Below are 21,393 nucleotides of genomic sequence, written 5' to 3'. Positions count from 1 at the left end.
ATAATATTTCGCTGTAAAGTAAATGACAAATCAGCGGTGCTGGGAGGTACCAATAACTCATCAGCATGTATAATATGATGTTATCCAGTCCGATTTTGGTCACGGCGTCAAGAGAGAATACACAAAGGTACTGTATATGTATCGAACACGACTGGAAAAATGTTAAACGTAGGCAAAGACTTTTCGTTCTGTTGTTCTGTTAATTCTGATTTTTATTGGCTCGACCCGAATTCAGTAACTCAGGATCTGCGGCCTTATATGTTAGCCAGTAAATTCAATATCATTCGACGAAGCACTCATTGCGACAGAAACTCTTACCACTAGTATGAATATCACATTTTATTACGAAGTTTGCAAAAGGTCAGAAATATTTAATGAAAAAAAAAAAAATAACAATATGTATTAATGCGAATATTTGTTCGTGTAATAAATGTTATAATTCAAGTGGAATATATCTGGAGCTAACGCAGTACTTTGTTACGTACAATAAAATAGGATCCTTTCATCGACCCCGAGAGACAAGGAGACAATATGAGGATGAAATATGGTTATTATCTTTTTATTTGTACGAGACAAAGGGATATGGCACATGATTCAATTCTCCATATCTGTCGTAGTGAAACATTTCAGGAAATTGGTTTTGGACATTGATGTACCCAACTTATGAATTCAGTGTGAATTGTGACAATATTCGCCTTAACATTCATTTGTTTTTCCTAATGCCCAGTTCGTTCGAAGTTTATGAAAATTTATGTGATTTTCAAATTGTAAGTCAAAGTAACCAACTAGAACAAACAAAAATAACATTTAATACCAAATACAAACAGCAAAGTAAACATTAAAAGCTAACGTTGACCCGCGCTGTGAACACAATCGATCGTGTAATGAATTTATATTGGAGATACTAATTATAAATAAATGCAGGTGTTCTAACATGGCCGTGGAATCATTCATATTTAAGGAGAAGCTAAAGCTGGCTGGTCGCACGGTACGCCACATGTTAGCTCTCATGGAACATAAACTCCCATTGGTCCACATGACTTTGAAATTTAATACGTCAGTATAAATCGATCACTTCACCAATCGGCGGTGATCATAACACACGTTTTCAATAAATAATATTATATAACAATAAATTTAATCACAATTTTACTGAAGCCAATTTCGCTTAAGAAATAGCACTCGGCGTGTTATTAAAAATAGTTTATTAGATATTGCAGCAAAAACATCTGCCAAGGTTAGATATGTCTGATTTACAAAATCAAATAATAAATATTTAAATTAAATGATTATGATTATTAAGGATGTTAATAAAATTGTAGATGATGACAAAAATGAAAACGCAGGGCCTTGTGTCCGATTTGATGCCGAATATTAAATTGATGCAGCTGGCTGGACACTTTCTGTTCAATTATCATTCAGGTAAGGAAAAAAATATTTCTGATAAAATGAAATCAATTAAGAATAACACAAATGGTACTGTACAGTTATTAAAATTGATTTAAGTTGTGTACATTTAATGCTATTTATTTGTTAAGCAACTACCGAATGTCTTGACGTTTCATCTCAAGTTTGTTAGTTGTTGAATTTGTTACGTAAATTTTATAATAAATAAAAATAATTAATGCTTTGCTTTGCATCATTACAACACTAAGATTTTACAGATAACTCTGGCATGTCAAGTCTTCTTCGGAAGATCTACTCCAGCGTCCATGCTATCTTTATCGTCGTCCACTACGTCTGCATGGCTGTTAACATGGCTAAGTATTCTGATGAAGTGAACGAACTCACTGCTAACACGATTACCGTTCTCTTCTTCGCCCATTCCATCATCAAGCTAGCTTTCTTTGCAATCACGTCTAAGAACTTTTATAGGTATTTATATATTTAAGAATTTTATTTTCGTTTCTGATCACAGACAGAATGTAAGCTGCATAGCTTTGTGTGTTTTGATATGAAAATAAATTGAACTAATATTTCATTTATCACTAACTACTATTAACTATTTAACATACTGCTAATATATTATTACTAACTATGTTCAGTTTGAAATTCATTATGAGATTCGAATTTCATAATATTTCTATTGGAACATTTTGAAGTGATCAAAATTATTTTACGTACATGTTGGAGATTTATTACAAATCTGATTACATTATAAATACAAAACTAGTTTCGGTTTTGAATCTGTTGATTTTTTAACACAGCAAACTTTTAGTTGAATAGTAAATATAAACATTGGGTACCTTTATTTGACTGTAAATTATCAAATGATGATAATTTACAATGTGCATATTCTTACAGAATTATAATTAAAGGTAAGTATATTCAAATCTGTTTATACGTGGACGTGGCGTAATTACGTAACTGTGTTTGAAAATTCTAAAATCTGTACTAATATTATAAATGTGAAAGTAAGTCTGTCTGATACTGAATCGTGGTCAAAACACTGAACCAAATTTGATGAAATTTGGTATGAAACAACATTTAACCCCAAGGAAGGTCATATGTTACTTACTTATGCCTATAACGAACGACCGATTTCTTACACTCAGATGTAGCCGCAGCAAAACTCATAAAGCATACTCCAAATAGTAATAATTACTATTCCTATATAGGTATATATTTAACAAACCAATTCCAATTTAATTGTGAAATGAAGCGATACTAAAATTTCGTGAAGTGCTCAACGTCATCTAAGTAACTGAGTTCAGAGAAGTTCATTTACACCCAATTTTCGTTTTCCGTGCCGAACGTAAAGCGTTGTAAATGGAAAATAATTTTCCTCGGGAACGTTTTTAATTTTCTTTTATCTTAGCACTCGGGTATCGGCTGTATGCTGATATGCGCTTAATTAAAATCCGCTTTGTTATATATCCACAACTTGATAAATGTCAAATATGATGAGATTTAAATTTGGAATTCGAAATTCGAATCTAAACACAAATAATGGTGACATAAATTGTACTTCGCTAAAGTAATTAAGATATTTGATTCTTAAGTAAATATCAGTTCTTTATACCTCAGGTTTATTAAAATGTTGTATAAAAACATTGAAAAATACAATATAAAGTAACTCAAATGGGATTTTTGGGACTGTCTCAAGATGGTACTAATAATTACAATTCAGTTTCTACCAAATCGTTAATTACAGTTTCGAGAATTAGCAGTCTACAACATACATACCAATGTACTTTTGGGTGGTTAGAAAAGTTGTAATAATAGCCCAATCGGGTTAGACGTCAAAAGGCCTCCACTTTACATTAATTACGATCCCGACAATAATTGTATCAGTCTTTAGGTCACTGGAAGTCTAAATTGAAAATGGCGACCAACCTCGAACCCAACTTATGCCGCCATTTTGGTTTTAATATAATTTTTCGTTAATAACTTTGCCATTTAATAATAACTAAATGAGAATTTCATAATAACTAAAGTTGATAATTATTCGATTCTCTACATTTAGTTTCCTGCTCTTTCTTTTGTTCGACCGATATTTATCGCATTAAAGGAAGGGGGGGGGGGAGGGGTAATGTAATTTAAAAATTTCATGTTATATTGATTTTCGAACGTTTTGATCGCTTTTTTTTTACAGAACTCATATTTAAAGTCCTAAGCTCATGGTAAAGACTTTTCTGTTTCGTCTACTTGCTTACTTAATTAAAATTCTAAGAACTAAATTAAATTCTGTTTATATACCGTTATAATTTATAACATGTCTCAAACCTGGTACTTACCAAATTTTGAAAGAATTAAACTACTAGGGACTAAAGTAAATTCTGTCTATATAAAAATCAATGTAGTTTTAAACTTCAAAATCTACTTACAATATCAACGATCTAATAAAAACTAGCTCGTTTTTTTTTTTCTCTTTTGACTTAATGTGTTTTACGTAATTCGTCCAGAACCTTGGCGGTGTGGAATCAATCAAACAGTCACCCGCTATTCATCGAATCCGATGCTAGATACCACCAACTCGCTCTCACCAAAATGAGGAGACTTTTGTACTTTATTTGCGGCATGACAATATTTTCAGTGATTTGTGAGTATTATTACATATCTAAGATTTTAGAAATTTAGATCTATGATCCTATGTTAGAGGTGGCAAACGAGCAGGAGGCTCACCTGATGGAAAGTGACTACCAACGCCCATGGACATCTGCAACACCGGTGGGCTTGCAGGTGCGTTGCCGGCATTTCAGGAAGGAATACGCTCTTTTCTTGAAGGTTCCCAAGTCGTATCGGTTCGGAAAAACCGCCGGCGAAAGTTTATTAGGCTCATTATGTGCCGGCGTTAGGATGAGTCATTGTTACGTGTAAGTTCCTGTCGAGCATTTCTCGATAAGTTATATGATTGAATCCGATACTTATAATAATGTTATGAGGATTATAACCAGAACTTACTTTTGGTTTGGCAGTGCCTATTGTAGCTTGTCCACGTCTCTTAATGTTATGCTATTAACAAAGATTTAAGGGTTTAAGATCACTAAGTATATATGTATCAGAGAAAACATCTTTAGGTCGATTTTTCAGGTTGGGTCACCATAACGTTCTTCGGAGATTCAGTTCGTTTGCTAATGGACAAAGAGACAAATGAAACACTTACAGAACCAGTGCCCAGGTTACCTCTAAAAGCTTGGTATCCATTTGACGCCATGAGTGGTACCATGTATATCGTCGCGTTTGTTTTTCAAGTAAGAATATAATATAATCATAATTTGATTTTATTTAAATCCTAATTAACTGCCAGTACTGTTTGTGGTACGTAGTAATAAATACAATATATAGATACATTATTTTTTTTTGTTAAAATAGAACTTCGTATAAATATATCGTATAAAGAAAAAAAATATTGGGATAAAATAAATATTATATCACCATTTATCAGTTCAACTTTAGTATTATTTGCACTTTACTGCACTTTGGGCTACCCGCATGGTGGGAGGTAAACCTCAATGACAACATTCCCAAGGAGGGTTGGTGTCAGGCAGGCGGCCGACTGTAAAATTTAATAGATGCATAGCATAGCAGCATAGATGATGATATATTAGTTCAACTTTAGCTACAAAGTTAATATATTTTTAGATTTACTGGCTTCTATTCTCAATGGCGATTGCAAATCTAATGGATGTAATGTTCTGTTCGTGGTTGATCTTCGCATGTGAACAACTGCAACACCTCAAAGCTATTATGAAACCTTTAATGGAACTTAGTGCTTCTTTAGACACTTACAGGCCAAATACAGCTGATCTGTTTAAAGTATCTTCTTCAGGTAAATCTACTAATGTTGAATTAAAATAAATTAGATGTAATATATGTTTATTTAGAGTAAATGTACATTCATATAAGAATTATTAACGTCACCACTTTAACTATATACAAATGAAAATTTAAAATGGTTTCGATTTTTACTTTTGATATTTTATTTAAAAAGTAATAATATTTTTTTTCCTTTACCAGAAAAGTCTGAGAAGATCCCAGACCCTATTGATATGGATATTCGAGGAATTTACTCGACTCAACAAGATTTCGGTATGACGCTACGCGGCGCTGGAGGAAGGCTTCAGACTTTTGGACAGCAGAATCTTAATAATCCAAACGGTTTGTCTCAGAAACAGGAGATGTTAGCTCGTTCAGCGATCAAATATTGGGTCGAAAGACATAAACATATCGTGAGGTTGGTAGAATTTTTGTACAAATATTTCCATAATTTTTTTTTTTAAATATTGATTTTTTTTAATATTTATCCTCATTTTGGTTAAGATATCTTGAAGGAAGTTGGTCGAATATCATACTCTATCTCCCGAGATTATATCAGTTACAAATGACACTTTACAATTTCGCGTGATAGATTATAATCTAACGGTATTTACAATTTACGACGATACATGTCATGTTTATGTAAATACCTGATTAAATTATTTGTAATGCCTATATATGTATTTGCGGTTATGTTTATCACTACCTATTTACAGCAAATTACCTAACTTTCAGATTAGTATCTTCAATTGGAGACACGTACGGTACCGCACTTCTTTTCCATATGTTGGTATCGACTATTACTTTAACTTTATTGGCTTATCAAGCTACTAAGGTAATTAGTTATTTTATATATTAATAGCGTAAGCCGATTTTTGTCCCAGTGATTAGTTGCACATAAAAAGTCAGTTATGGTCTCATTTTGAAGAGCTCCAGCCGTAGATGTGCAGAAAAATAAAGAAGATTCTTGATTAAATTGTTCTGATATAACAAATAATTAATTTTAGATAGCGGATAAAATTTACGGGCCACGTTGAAAGCGGTGCTATAGCTGTATAAAAAAAAACAAATGTAAATCGTGGAATAGTGCGAACAGACGTCGTCAGTTTACAATGAAAATAATTAAAAAAAACTATACGTCTTAAAATTGTAATTTGTAAAAATCTGTTGAACAAACGAGAAGTTTCGCGTTCGGCCCACTAGTTTAAGATGAACATACGATATTTATTATATGTTATATCATATTTATGACATCTAACCAGACACACTAGAAGTAGGTTATTATATGTAAATAGGTTTAGTCTCGCCTTGCTTTCCGGCTAATAAAGTTAGGGGCGTGAAATGGGACGTTAATTCTGAGGAAGGCATTATTAATACGCTATTGTCATGAGACTTAATTTAACACGTCAATAGGGCCTTTTAATCTTCTAACGTTAGAAACTCTCATTTATTGCATAATGACTCATTATATTCCTTTCCACTTCACAATGTAACTAATTATACCGCAATGTATAACGATTTTTTATTTTATTACATTTTTACATTACATTAACAGCCTGTAAATTTCCCAAAGCTGTGCTCAGGCCTCCTCTACCTTTGAGGAGAAGGTTTGATGCATATTCCACCACGCTGCTCCAATGCAAAATACAATGGGTTATTGGAATACACATGTGGCAGAATCGTTGAAATTAGACACATGCAGGTTTCCTCACGATGTTTTCCTTCACCGTTGAATTATAAACACAAATTAAGCAGATGAACACTGGGCCATCTCGGCTTTTGTTACGTCTTCATATATTTGTCTTTGTTTAATTGTTATACCATTTTTAGGTCGACGGTTTGAATGTATATGCCTTCAGTACTGTTGGTTATTTGAGTTATACTCTCGGACAAGTCTTTCATTTCTGCATCTTCGGCAACAGACTCATTGAAGAGGTACCAATTATAATTAGCTAAGACCAATATCGTAACAATTATCATTTTGAACCAATGCTGCTGGCCGAATACCATGCTTAGGAGAACGCCTCACCAAAGATGGTTGAGACTTAGAACATAGGTTAGGCACCCTAAAAGGTCGAGAGGGAAGATCGATTAAAAATTCTACTGGGGCGTTTGTAATTTTTAAGACTAATGAATATTCAATTTTAAAAATTGTTTTATCATTAATCGAAAGATTGTAGTCACATTTTATTAATGAATCTTACGTCTGTAGAGTTCATCTGTGATGGAAGCAGCTTACTCGTGTCAGTGGTACGATGGCTCGGAGGAGGCTAAGACATTCGTGCAGATAGTCTGTCAACAGTGTCAGAAGGCCATGAGCATCTCGGGCGCCAAGTTCTTTACGGTTTCTCTGGATCTGTTCGCTTCTGTAAGTAATTGAACTTCGGATAAAATTCGGAATAATTTAGCATTCAATTTAATTTAAGATTCCATTTGATTACAAGTTAATTTATTGTCCAAATGAATATTCAAATAGACAAATGGAAAATATTACTTATCTTAAGTGAAATAAATTATTTAATTGTCTCTGTGTTATGCTAACGTTTCTAAAGTAATTTATTCCTTCAAATTATGCTATCACTAAAGATTCTAAGCTGCAATGTGCCCCTCAGATTAATGGGTTAGCCAGTGGACTGAGTCTGCATTTGAGTTTAGAAAAATTAGGGGTTTGACTGACGTGTCTCGCCTTGTTTATGACTTGGGCCCAAAAATTTCTTTAAGAAACAAGTTTAAAGCAATTAAAATTTTGACTTTCGCTTCTCAATAATATGCTTGGTAATGTGAAGTATGTTCGTAAAAATTTATAAATATTTTTTAGAAATTAAATAATAATAGAATCAAATTTAAGCTAGTTACGAATATTCATCGACTGTAAAAGGTGAAAATTATTTTCTTGGGCAATGTATACAATTCTACAAAAGGTTCATAATTTTAAAATTGATAAAATCATAAAATATTTAAGGGTTATTTTTTTACGAAATAAGATAATAAAGATTGTTCATCAACCGATGAGTAAGTGATGCTTTTGACATTGACTTTCGACCTGCACTCTTTCTGCACACCAGACAGAAAGCCTAGTAATAAAAACACATTCTAATAAATTAAATGAAATTCATCAAATGCACGTACAATACGTGGAGATGATAACATGATAAATTAAAAAAAAATCATTTGCTTTCTTTTTTAAACAACGCATCGTTCCATGAGAGCCGCTCTTGAGGCTTTTAGGTTTCTTGACTGACCGACTGACTGACTGACTTGATCTGTTTCTGATCGTTGACTGGTCTTGACTGATCACTTGTTTCCTTTTTGAATACTTGAGTAATAGTCTGTTTTTATATTGGTTAATTTCTGACTCAAAATTAATTAATTAATTTTTAAAATTACTTTGTATCCATTTATTTATTTTAAAGTCTCCTTTTTACTCTAATTAAAAAGTATTGTAATTTATTATATAATTAGCTGAAAATGCGGTGTTACTCACGCGAATTTTTAAAAAAATTATATCTACAGCACACAAACAGCCCATTTGTCCATATTCCATTTACCTCCACGAGGGGTGAATTAAAACAAGTAGCTGTCTTTGCCGAGGACTCAAACTATTTTCACACCAAATTTCATCTAAGCCAATTTAGCGGTTTAAGCGTGATGAGGTAAAAGAGTTACTTCCGCATTTATAATAATAGATAAAGATAGATTAAGATAAATTAAGTACTTTTTTATTAAAATCAGTAGAGTTTCAGAGTAATTTAATTATAAATTAATGAAAAATAAACAGCTATTTAGCTTTTCGGCTAAGAACCTATAATTCAAGATTCCACAAACTTTACAAAGTTCGTTCATTTTGAATATAAAGCCTATCGTAGGCAACAAGAGGAAGCGAGTATATTATTTTAATTTTAATAATAGCGTTTTGTAATATTATTATTCTATTTTATAGTTTAACGGGCAGTATGGGGTTATTAGGTACTTTTTTTTTGGAATAAAAAGTACCCTATCAGTATATTTGTGCCAAGTTTCATTCAGATTCGTTCAACCGTTCTGCTGTGGTTGAATAACAAACATCCTTCCATTTTTGTATTTATAATATTAGTAAGTATCTTTGTGGTTACCGACAGTCAAATAGTTGATAATGTGTTTTTGATACGATAATATGGGAATTCGGGAATATACATTAATAATAACAATCAAGACAAGCTTGCACAAAGCTCTACTGAATAAACTTGAGTGATTAAACATCGTCAGATAACCTGCACGAGTCTTGTTCGACATTCTAAACTATGATTGAAAATGAATAATTTTTGTGGATTTAAGTATAATCTCTTAATAGCATGTCTTTAAATAAATTTAGAAACAAGCCAATGAAATGAAATATTTACCCCTCTTTCGCTCCCTTGGATGTGAACAGCCCTTTACGTTGTGGTTAGAGAAAACATCAAGATTTATTGTTTTAAGTACTCTGTTAAGAAATAAGAACGCTGTTTTCCGCCTCGTCCGAAAAGAAATTCTCTCGATTGATTGTATTGAAGCGACAAAAATAATTGGAATCTTTATTCTTTTATTTTTGGTCGATGTTTTAATATAGAAATATTTCAGTTATAGCGTTTGGTTGCTGATTAAATATAATGACTTTTGAACTCATCTCGAGTTCAAAAGTCATTATATAGGTTATCAAAATAAAAATAGTTTCCTTAGTGGCATCTATCGCTTGTTATGTAAGGTAGGTAGGTTTCATGTACAAACTACAAACGCAGAATTCGGTGTAATAGTTTAGCTGTACAAGCCTAGCAGGCAGACAGATAAAAAGATAGAGTTACTTTAGATAAACACGGCGCCGGAAATAATAACTAAATTCATTGAGCACGTTACAGTAAATTCGAAGATATAAATAACTATAGATTTAAGCACTTCAAAAATAATTAAAGCCGCAACATATATTTTTCAATAGAGCATAATTTTGATCTTAAAAAAAAAATAAGTAAAACTGGAAATGTCTAAGCTAAACTTATCGAAAATAAGGTTTGACTTTCGACCGCTGCTCTCAGAACAGACACATGAAAGTTTCCTTACGATTATAGACACAAAAAAAAAAAACTCATGAAAACCTGTGTTTGAGCCCACATTCGTCGGTAATCACTTTATATATTTTTTGATTGATGGAAAAACGACGTTTCGCGATTCACTGGGCCACATCATATACATTTATTTATATATCTTGTTTTAACCTGTAACTCGACGAGAACCTAATTTACTCGAATTATGTTTTTGTTGTAAAAACTCTGTCATAATATTAATCGTTTGTCTTTAACAAGATTAGCTGTATATAATATGATTGACGTGTGATTTTGTTCTTACATTTTCAGGTACTAGGTGCAGTAGTGACATACTTCATGGTTTTAGTGCAACTAAAATAAATATAAAAATCACAAGAGATGTCTTGAGATATACTTTTGGAACGAAGTTACTTTCGCTGTATATTAGTTATTAAATAACAGAAAATATAATATAAATTAACCCCATTAACAGGCATATTTTCATTACTGGGCTAAGGTCTCCTCTCCCTTTGAGGAGAAGATTTGGAGCATATTCCATCACACTGCTCCAATGCGGGTTGGTGATACACGTGCATGTTACATTGCTGAGCACGAGATGAATTATGAACACAAATTAAGCACATGAAAATTCAGTGGTGCTTGCCTGGGTTTGAACCTCTGATCTCGGCTCTCCATAATCTCCAAATTAACCACGTTTGAGATTAATTAAAAGACAATGAAAAAATTGTTATTAAAAATCCTGTGTGGATTAACAATACAAAATATAATTCTCAATAATATTCATCATTAAATAGTATAAAACAAAGTCGCTTATGATAGCGGTTTGTATTGTCTAATGACTGAAAAACTGTGAATGTTATAAGACATACTGTAGTATATTTAGTATCAGCGTTGCACCCGTGCGTAGCCGGGGCGCTAGTATTGTATAAAACACTACACTAGAAAGAGACAGAGAGATAGGGAAAGATCGCCTGGAGGTAAGTAACGTGATGATTTCTGATAGGTCACTTTATATGCCGCGTAAAAGAACTTCGTTCCAATTTAAATTGCAAGCTGTTATATTTAACATAGTTAATATATTAATTCAAACATATTTATATTATATAATAAATGTTATCTATAAAATTAATGCGTTTTATTTCATATAAAACCTTTTTTTTAATACAATACACCGTGACTGGACATAAGTAGTTTCTTTAATAAAATATCGCTATTTTTTTAACTTTGCTAATAATTAATAAATTTACATTTTATGTTAAAAATATTTATGCCTAAAAATTATTTACAGTAAGGCTTTAATACATGATAAATAAAAAGCTAGTGTTGTTTTTGAAGTCGTTAAAAGATATATATTTTTAATGACTACATGAGTTTCAATCTAACAGTTTCTACTTAGTTTTTTGATATATATTTTTTTAAATAATCTTGTATAATAACAATTTAAAAGTGCTTGTAACAGCCTTCTTGAGTAAAATAGATTTTGATTGTGACTAAGTGTAGGGTTTACTTGAACGCTTACAAAGCTTAACATCTGCTTAAAAAAAGAAGTGAACTATAACTTCTTTACTATAAATGTCCTACAACTGGGTGTAATTCCCACACCCTGCTGCAATGCGGCATAGTGGGTTATACATACAAATGGATTTATTTTATTTTATATTAGACAAATATAGGTTTCCTCAGGATGTTTTACTTCACTGCCGAGCACGAGATGAGTTATAAATAAAAGTTAAGTTAAACGCATGGAAATTCAACGCTAGTTGCCTGGGTTTGTAACCCCAACCATCGGTTAAGGCGCCCGCGTTATAACCAATGGAACAAGTGAACTAACTAACATTAGTAATTTTTAATTTATATGAACAGCATCGTAGTATTAATAATATCTCTTTTCAATCAGACTTTTTGGATAATATCCAGTATTATCATAGTTTCACTGCGTCTTGAACTGTCATCTTCTGAGATACTGCCGTGACCTCGTTTAAGTTTTGCGACCTCGTTTTCGAGTGTCACTTACGATTGAGCTCTATCTTCTTAAACGTTTTTCAAATCATAAAAGAACCTATCTCTTTCAAATTGAAATATTACACTTTTATGTGTTATCAAAATACTGTGTAGATTATAACATATCTTCTAACATGAACAGAATGTCTACGTCATCGTGAGATAAAATTGGATTGAAATAAAAAAAAAAAAAACAAAGTAATTCATTTTAAACGTCACACTATAAGATATAAATACGTTAATGGATTGAACTATGTATAATATCATAAAAATATATCCTCATTTAAAAAATTCTGTGCCTGGGAAGTCGTTTATCCTACACTTGTATTATTTCCAGGGTGACAGACTGTCGGTGTCTTCCCAAATGTCAGCCAGACTGTTGTCTCACTGGAAATGAACCTGTCATCAACGTCTTTTCCCTATCACTTCAAAATAATTTATCTATTCATAGACAAAGATATTGTATACTACATACAATGTATGTACAAGGTAAAAAATATTCGTTTTATTTTTAAATGAAATACGTTTATATTTTTACGATTAAATGAATGTTTACATAATCGATTACAATCTTTAATGTGTGTCATTGTTGTCATTTATGCAAAGACAGGTTGACTTTGACATATTACCGAGAGTATTCGTTATTTATAAACATTTCAGTAGCGATTTCAGTATTATTCAAGATAAGTAAGCGTATATTTAAACGATTTTATATATAAATGATCCACAAATTCAGTAAGTTTTTAATTAAACAAATCAATTACACATATATATTCACAATAGTCATCAACATCAGTCATAAATCATATAAACAAACACACATAAATCACTGAATCTATTAAAAAAAATAAAATAAAGAAAATGTTAAAAATTAACGATCCGTCGCAAAAAAAATGTAAATAATTACTGGACTATTTTTATATATACACTAGCTACCGAGCTGCGCAATGGTCGTTTACAGGAATAGAATCTCAGAAAACAAATATAAAAGTATTTTTTACTAGCCCACTACGACGAAACCGAAGGAGTGTATTATAACACACCGTCAGCAGGGTATGTATGATCTCTTCTCATATATCTTCTAAGCTCTATCTATCATAAATTAATAAACGAGCGTCTTGACCATTTGCTCATGCTTGTAACAATAGACTATCTAATGTCACAATAAATTCAATATGGTGACCTCTGGATGACATTGACATTTATAAAATACCGTCTTAGATATTCTTTCAGGCTATAAACATGAAAGATAGTCTGTTTCTTTATATATTCAATAAAAAATAAAAAAAATACTGACCAAAATCTGCATGAAAATAAACAAATACAATATCGAGTTAGTTAATAGCTTTTTAAACATTTTTTCTATTTACCATCTGAACACCGTTAATTTTTAATGTGCAATGCTGTGTAGCTGTTAAGGCTATAATACATGAAATCGATTTTATATGTAGTAATAATATTAATTCGGTCGTATTAAAATAATCGTATCATATTAATAATATAAACGCAATTGTGTTTTTAAATTGAAATATCCAAAGGAGTAAATTTACAAGCGGTTTTGTGAGCGTTCCGTATAATATTGGAGCAGGCTTCGGACAGGCGTCGGTTGGAAAACAATCCGTCGCGGTTTTCATTTAATAATAATTCTACGTGAAAACGATAATGCTATTAATTGGATTTTTATTTGTTTTGTATGTGGATTTAATCGCTCTTTTATTTTTTATTATTGCCAAGAAGAATAGTAGAAGGGCATCATTACTCATGCATCCCAGACCTTTAACCTTTCTTACACGTAAGCTTGCTACTAAACTAACTGATTAATAAATATGCCGTATTGGGTATCAACTAAAAATATATATACATATATATGTCACACTTGCTCTTTGCTTGGTTTGCATTAATTTGATAAATACTTAAAATCTCATTTGAGATGTCCTTTTAGGATATAAAATTGTATTTTATAGTCTGTCTCTTTATATATGTTAACTAATTACATGTTAAGTAACCATAATGGCTTCCTAATTTCTCGTTCCTCATGGGAATTGTTAACTTCGGATGTCAAAAGGCAAGCGTAATGCTTCTATATTGAATAAATTAATTTACGTTTGAGTTTTATCAGATTAAAACACTCAAAAGTAATGTACTGATTTATAATGTTTTGCTGAGAGGGAAATTAGTTGAACAATTCTGTCTTCCTCTTTTGAATGCCAAATCATTGATGACAGAAAGAGATAAAGCGATACGTACCCCGTTCTACAACTATGTCGTTGTTGTGATACAATAATAAACGACTAAATGGCATTGCGAAGTGTCAATTTATTAGTAGAATTGACCCGCAGTCTTTAACTAAACATCCGCTAGAACTTTTGTATATAAGATCGTATGTATTTGAATCGATAGTGGCTTAAGGGATTTTCGGGAAATATTAATCCGTAAGGGATCCACAATTTAGCGATTCACTGAACAGAGAAATGGACTGATGAGATCGAAAATTTAAATCTAAGCGATTGTAACATATATTTGTTGCTAGCCCAATTCGTAGAACCATATTCCTTTGCGCTTAATAATAGATGTAAAAAAAAATTATATCAATATCATATCATTAGTAGGTCAATTTTATTATCGTATACAATACCTGAGAAAAATAGGTTTTTTATATGACATTGACAGATGGTCAAATGGTCACCACCGCTAATAAAAATAAGCCCCAAAAAATTATATTTTTCTCTATATCGCTAATGCGCCACCAACTTTGGGAACTAAAATGTATCCTTTGTAGCCTGTAGCTACATTGGCTCAGTATGAGGAACTATACTTCTCCTAACTCCTCAAAGTAGCCAATGTACACCTCGACTTCATCATATTGATCGTATTCAGGCTTTGACAAAGCCTGATACCGAAAACTCCAATATTTAACGCAAAACGGTTAATTTCAGAGCTTGCGGCACTCAGCTAGTTATAATAAAAAAAATATTTCGCACGTGCTTCATTTTTTAAGATTATGTATTCGAACTTTTGCAAAACGTGATCTCCTATCGGTATCAATAAAAAAATTGTCTTAAAATGGCATCAAAGGCCCAAAATATGTAAAATTAAATCTTATCTACGTGAAACAAATGAAAGATATTGGCATTTTTATCGATAAACATTCGCTTGTTTGTATTTTTTGATGATATGTATTGATAGATTAAAAATGTATATGACATTATATTTGTCAACTCTTCGTTCTCTTATATAGCTTGCTAATGTAAGTAAGTCGCCGAATCACTGATGGTGGTTAGCTTCTGAGAGTTCAGATCAAGAGGAGGGAATCCCCAGTAGAAGTCCGCATGGAAAGCACTTACATTGATAGTCTTGCTACTTAACTCTCCCTGGCTGTGTCAGCTTATTGTTCAATCGCATAATGAGCGTGAGGAAATAGAGCGTATAAGTGTTGTGCACACACTTGACTTTTGTCATATCTCCTATGTATTCCTGTTATTCTCCATTGAGAATGGTCACTGTGTCTATAATGGCAGAAATAAGTCCAGCGCATTCCGGTTTCCTTCCTGATGATAACACATCCGTGCCAATTGCATCCAATGTAATTAATTGCCTAACTAAATGTTTATTAAAATCGATGTACCCATTATTTCAAATCGAAATCAAATATCCCCCAAGTTATTTTTATTCAAATAGGCTCATTCCTATACCGAGAAGTTAAAAAACTCAGTAGTTAATATTTTCAACATTTTAATTACGGTATTTATGTTCATAAAGTACAATTATATTTATTTATATTCTGCCTGACCAAGTTAAAATGACTGTGGATGTAGGATGTATTTGAGTTGGAAACTAGGTGTTAGTACTTTACCTTTTCTCCTCGTGTGTATACAATGATTGTTCCTATTTTATTTTTTTCAAAAATATCTATATTTTTTTTGAACATATATTATCTAACTAGCTATTCCCGCGACTTCGTGCGCGATTGAACTTAACCAAAATATATTGTTCAGTTCGCAAACTTTACTATAACTAATTAATTCTGTATCAGGTAGTTTTTGTGATATTATGTCGTTGTTTTATGGATGTTGGTATAGTAGTACAAGTTTATAAGTCTGCTGGAACGTAAGTACCACTGTCGATAGATATCAGCAGTACTGAACAGCTTAAAGGTGCTTTAACGTCCTTTTAAAAATGTGTAGGCTCTTTTCTTGATGGTTCCCAAGATTTATCGAATAGGGTTCAGGCGTAGGACCAACAGCTTTACGTACTTTTCCACACCACAATTCCCACTTCCATAACGGGCAGTTACTAAGAATTTTTCGATAGAAAAACCCATAAACTTGTATCGGACCGACCTAGTGCTTGAACCCAGAACAACGGGCTTTATACATAGCCACTAGATCAACGATTTGGGACACTAGATATAGAATAAACACAAGCGAAACAATATCGTTCAAAAGAGTGGATAGATCATTTTAATTTACACCGAAGCTACGTATTATTTAAACATAATCATTATTTATGGCTGCTAATTAGAACCCGTCTCGTTTAAGCAAGATTAATCTTCCGAGGGTATCTTTTAGAAATTATCTGCTAGAAATTCAGTCGATTAATATTTCCAATATTGATAAATATTTAAGAATGTATGAAAATTTGGTGTCACAGATTCCTGTATTTATAGTTGTTCATTTAATTTATCTTACTTTAGATTCAGTGCACTGTGATAACTGTATGAAAAATAAATATATCTGCTTTCCTTGAGCTCCTACTATTGACGGTGTCCTATTGTTTTCGTCGAGCTGTGGAGACAAATACATTCCCAATTTATGATGTAAATAAAATGATACGGTTCTTTTTATTATTAAACACGACATATTTGACTTTTAAAATACGATAATCCTCAGATCCGTGTCAAGGACGGCCATTGGAGAGATACTAGTGGGTAAATATCACACATAACGCGCTTCTCGCCCAGGCGCCCGGTATTTTATGAAGATTGCCTCCGCGTAAAATAAGGGTGGCGTAAAAAACTTATAAGTACCTATGTATAGAGTATAAAATATGAATGTTTGAGAGATTTGAAAGATTAAATTCATATCAAAGCAAAAATAGTTCGGAATGTAGATTCTTGTGAGAAAAATAATAATAATATTTGAATATTTGTATCTTTTTTATCGGGTTGAGTCAGATTTAAAACAGTTTATACCAAATAACATTTAAATAACTTTGTCGAATACAAATACGATTAAGCTGAATTTTAGCAAGCATTTGGTGCTGGTGACAATATTGTCTATATAATAAATTATATAATTTATTATACAATTTGGTCGTTGTAGTAGATGTATTAAATAAAACCTTTTTGAAGTGAAAATTTCTTTAGCCACGTTGGGCATTTTTGGTAGGGAAAAATCTTATGGATTCGCGTCACCGACATGCTCATGACTGGCGCAAGCGTAGCGGCCGTGTGCTGTGCGCTTTAGACGCTTCTTGGATATCCATATGCTTAATAGTAATATATCTGTAGCTATACATCTGATGTATTGTGCAACATCATTATTATTATTTGAATTCTTTATTTAAATATTATGAAATTTGAAATTTTAGTACTAAAAGTTCTATGTTTTCCCTTCTAACGACAGTCCCTATAACTGCCAATATTATTTTATGAGATTTCATAGCACCGTTACCGATAATCAATTTAAAATTAAAAATAAATGTAATTAATTTGCCATAATGAAAAAACTAAACAACGTATAGGCGTTTAAATATTTAAATTAAATCATCAGTATAGCGTTTCGACGCAATCAATTTATCTCATTACGAGCTCCGTAATTCACCCGCCGAGTCTTGAGCCAGTCTTTCGTTTAAATTAAACCGAGCATATCTTCGTTGAAATTAATTTATTTCCCGTAATAAAGAGATAGGTTAATGATCGTTTAATTTTGATACGCGGTTCTTAATTAATACACGTTTATTGAATTTTATACGGTTAAAGTAAAACTGCTTTTACAAGACTCGTTTGCATATCACTGTGCTCCGTTTTCAAAATAGTATGACTTGCACGAGGCTTTGTCACCAGTAAATATATCTTGAGAGTTTATATTAATAAATAGTCGAATAAAAATCTGACGCATATATGTAATCCCCTATTGGAGCAGTGTGGTGGAATTCGTTCTAAACATTCTCCTCAAAAATTCTTAACCCAGTAGTGGGGTATTTACTTGCGGCGGGTAGACCTTTGTGCAAGCTCATTCGTATAGGTAAACTCATCACATATTCTACCGGCAAATAGCAATACTTAGTATTACTGTATTCCAATTTGAAAGATCTTCCTCTGCACTCGCTTCTTCTGATTCATCATCTTTTTAGAAAACTTATATGCTCTAAGAATACATTAAATAAACTCAGCTAATACAACACTTATGGTGTACATTACATATCTTTATGCAGTTTTTAATATAGTTTATTATTTTAGGTAAACACAATAGACACACGAGGAGTTTTTATAGCCCAATAAATCTTTGAGTGTGCTATAATTATGTAGGAGTTCAACATGCGTATCTTGTATGATTTTGTATAAAAACTTCGCTATCTTTACTATATCTTTACATAGTATAAAACAAAGTCGATTTCTCTGTCCCTATGTCCCTTTGTATGCTTAAATCTTTAAAACTACGCAACGGATTTTAAAGTAGTTTTTTTTAATAGATGGAGTGATTCGAGAGGAAGGTTTTTGTATATAGTATATACATAGACAATATAGTTAAGTAACACTGATAATTTTAAAAGTTTCTAATGTGATGTCGTAAATTTATACATTTTTTGCGCTTACATTGTAAACGCTGGCTGAACCCTACGAGATAGATCAAAATAATGTACTTTAGTATTGTACACCTTAAAACGGTCTTCAAAAAAGTTCGCGATGGTATGTGGTAATGTGGGTAATCCCTAAGAGACATATCTTTTAGGGATTACCCACATTGCAGCCGTGCGAAGCCGGGGCGGGTCACTAGTTTAATATAAAATAGAGTATTAATGAAACTTACACTGAACTGCCGTTCTAGTTATGGCGTTGATGTTTGCCCTGTTATTCGGTCATTTTCTTACGTGGTGGACAAACAGGTTAACAATTTTGATCGGAGAGATTAGTTGATGTTAGACCCAGAGAAGGTTATTTCATTATAATAATAAAATAACATTGTGGTAGTCACTTGTGTTAGTCACCCAAAACATTATTCAAACATCGCTTCTGCGAAGAAGTTTTCTCATCCCTCACCGGAGTTGAACCTTCTATTGTTTTCAGTCCCAGATTTGGTTGGTCATCGTAGCAACATTGTACTTTAATGTTAGCACATCAAAATATTTTATATTATTTGCAGTGTGCAAACATGATTATCTGCAGTATGTCGAGCATTATCATTTTCTCCAGAGCCAAAAACTTACTCCAAATTGAAGAAAATCAAATACTATTCTCTAAAATATATTTGTAAAAAAATAAATAAAGCCGTACATCATCATATTTGTATATAAGAGTTTTCTCTCCAAATTTTGTAGCAAATTGTTATAAAAACTTCAACTTATGTAATGTTAACAAATAAAATTATTTTTTAACGTGATTTAAACCTAATAAAATTGTATAAATAAAGTATTTGATTTCGATTAATCAAATTTGTTTGATTTACAAGCGCTTTGATAGCGATAACTTAACGCTTTGATTGTAATTAATGATAAATTATGATACTAGAGTATACTGAAGAGAGTTTGTGTTTGCACGTTTACTTGAAATGCTAAGAATTTACAACTAAAGTGGATATAATGTCCACTTAGTATTGCACCAACAATTAGAACTAATCTATTCACCAAGATGGACGTGGACTCTCATCTCGTAAACGCTACAGAGAATATAATCGTGGAAGAAATCAAGAAAAAACGTAAGAAGAAGCGTAATTCGTGGTTCTCGGAAAATTGGAGAGCACTTTTTTCGGAACTGATGTCCACTTTATCGCTGCTATTTTTCGGCTGCATGACCTGTATACCTATCGATGGAGTACCAATCAACCCACCACTATATGGCACGATTGGCTTCGGTTTGATTGTTCTTATGAACATTCAGACATTTGGACATATATCTGGAGCTCACATGAATCCAACGGTGACATTAGCTGCTATTATTTGGGGGAATATGTCCATTGCTCTTGGAATAGCGTATTTCGTCGCTCAATGCGCTGGTGCAGTTATAGGGTATGGTATTTTAATGATATTATCACCAATAGATATGTCATCTGGTATTTGTACCACCCAACCCCATGTAAAACACACAGTGTATCAAGCTTTGGGCATTGAAATACTTTTGACTGTGGCATTAGTGCTCATTAATTGTGCTGTGTGGGATCCTGTCAATAAAGATAAGGGTGAATCTCTATCTATTAAGTTCGGTTTGACAATTGCAGCACTGTCGATAGCTGGCGGTCCTATGACCGGGGCTAGCATGAATCCAGTACGATCTTTCGCTCCGGCTTTCTGGACGAACACTTGGAATTCCCATTGGGTGTACTGGGCAGGACCTTTTCTTGGAGGAACAGTGGCTGTAATATTCTATAAATTCGTCTGGTTACGAACTGAAAGAGTGATAGAACCAGAATTCTCCTGGACCGGCAGTCGAAATTGTCATGAACTAGTCTAGCCCATATCGAATAACGTTTTCTTTATATAAAATTATAGTCATTATGTTAATAAATAGTCATAATTAATTTACAATAAACAATTTAATAGAATTATTTAATTTTATTTTAATTATTATTTTTAAATCGTGTTGTCATTTAAGAATAGAAAACTATTTGATAATTATTAATAATATATTTATTATTAAAATAATAATTAAAAAGTCAAGAGCTAATAAACAGCAACAGATATAAATGCTACTGATTAATTACCTACTTAAATAATCTCCAATGATAAGAATTATTGATAATAATAATTATTTCCACATTTGTACATATTTTTCTTTTTATCTATAATGTATTGTATTGTATGTACGTGTGATGGAAGCTACACATATAATCTAATAATTTTAACTCTAATATTAACTTGTCTT

The 21,393-nt window shown here is 32.2% G+C and overlaps 2 protein-coding genes across 2 annotated transcripts; both read left to right on the top strand.

Annotated features, from left to right (window-relative positions):
• The first annotated feature begins 1,122 nt into the window (after positions 1-1,122).
• On the top strand, positions 1,123-10,772 carry LOC125072006 (odorant receptor coreceptor). The gene is made up of 11 exons (XM_047682471.1): positions 1,123-1,237; positions 1,323-1,422; positions 1,665-1,875; positions 3,906-4,042; positions 4,534-4,694; positions 5,086-5,272; positions 5,461-5,677; positions 5,995-6,094; positions 7,090-7,194; positions 7,472-7,627; positions 10,623-10,772. The coding sequence occupies exons 2-11, from the start codon at positions 1,323-1,325 to the stop codon at positions 10,671-10,673; spliced, it is 1,425 nt and encodes a 474-aa protein (XP_047538427.1). The 5' UTR covers positions 1,123-1,237; the 3' UTR covers positions 10,674-10,772.
• Positions 10,773-20,064: 9,292 nt separating this feature from the next.
• LOC125071842 (aquaporin-like) lies at positions 20,065-21,044 on the top strand. The gene has a single exon (XM_047682241.1). It carries the CDS (start codon positions 20,164-20,166, stop codon positions 20,980-20,982), a length of 819 nt encoding a protein of 272 aa, XP_047538197.1. The 5' UTR covers positions 20,065-20,163; the 3' UTR covers positions 20,983-21,044.
• Positions 21,045-21,393: the final 349 nt, after the last annotated feature.

This window comes from Vanessa atalanta, chromosome 20 (assembly GCF_905147765.1).
Source record: "Vanessa atalanta chromosome 20, ilVanAtal1.2, whole genome shotgun sequence".
Taxonomy (NCBI): Eukaryota; Metazoa; Arthropoda; class Insecta; order Lepidoptera; family Nymphalidae; genus Vanessa; species Vanessa atalanta.
Note: the sequence above shows the minus strand (reverse complement) of the source record. Positions and strands in the feature narration are given on the sequence as shown.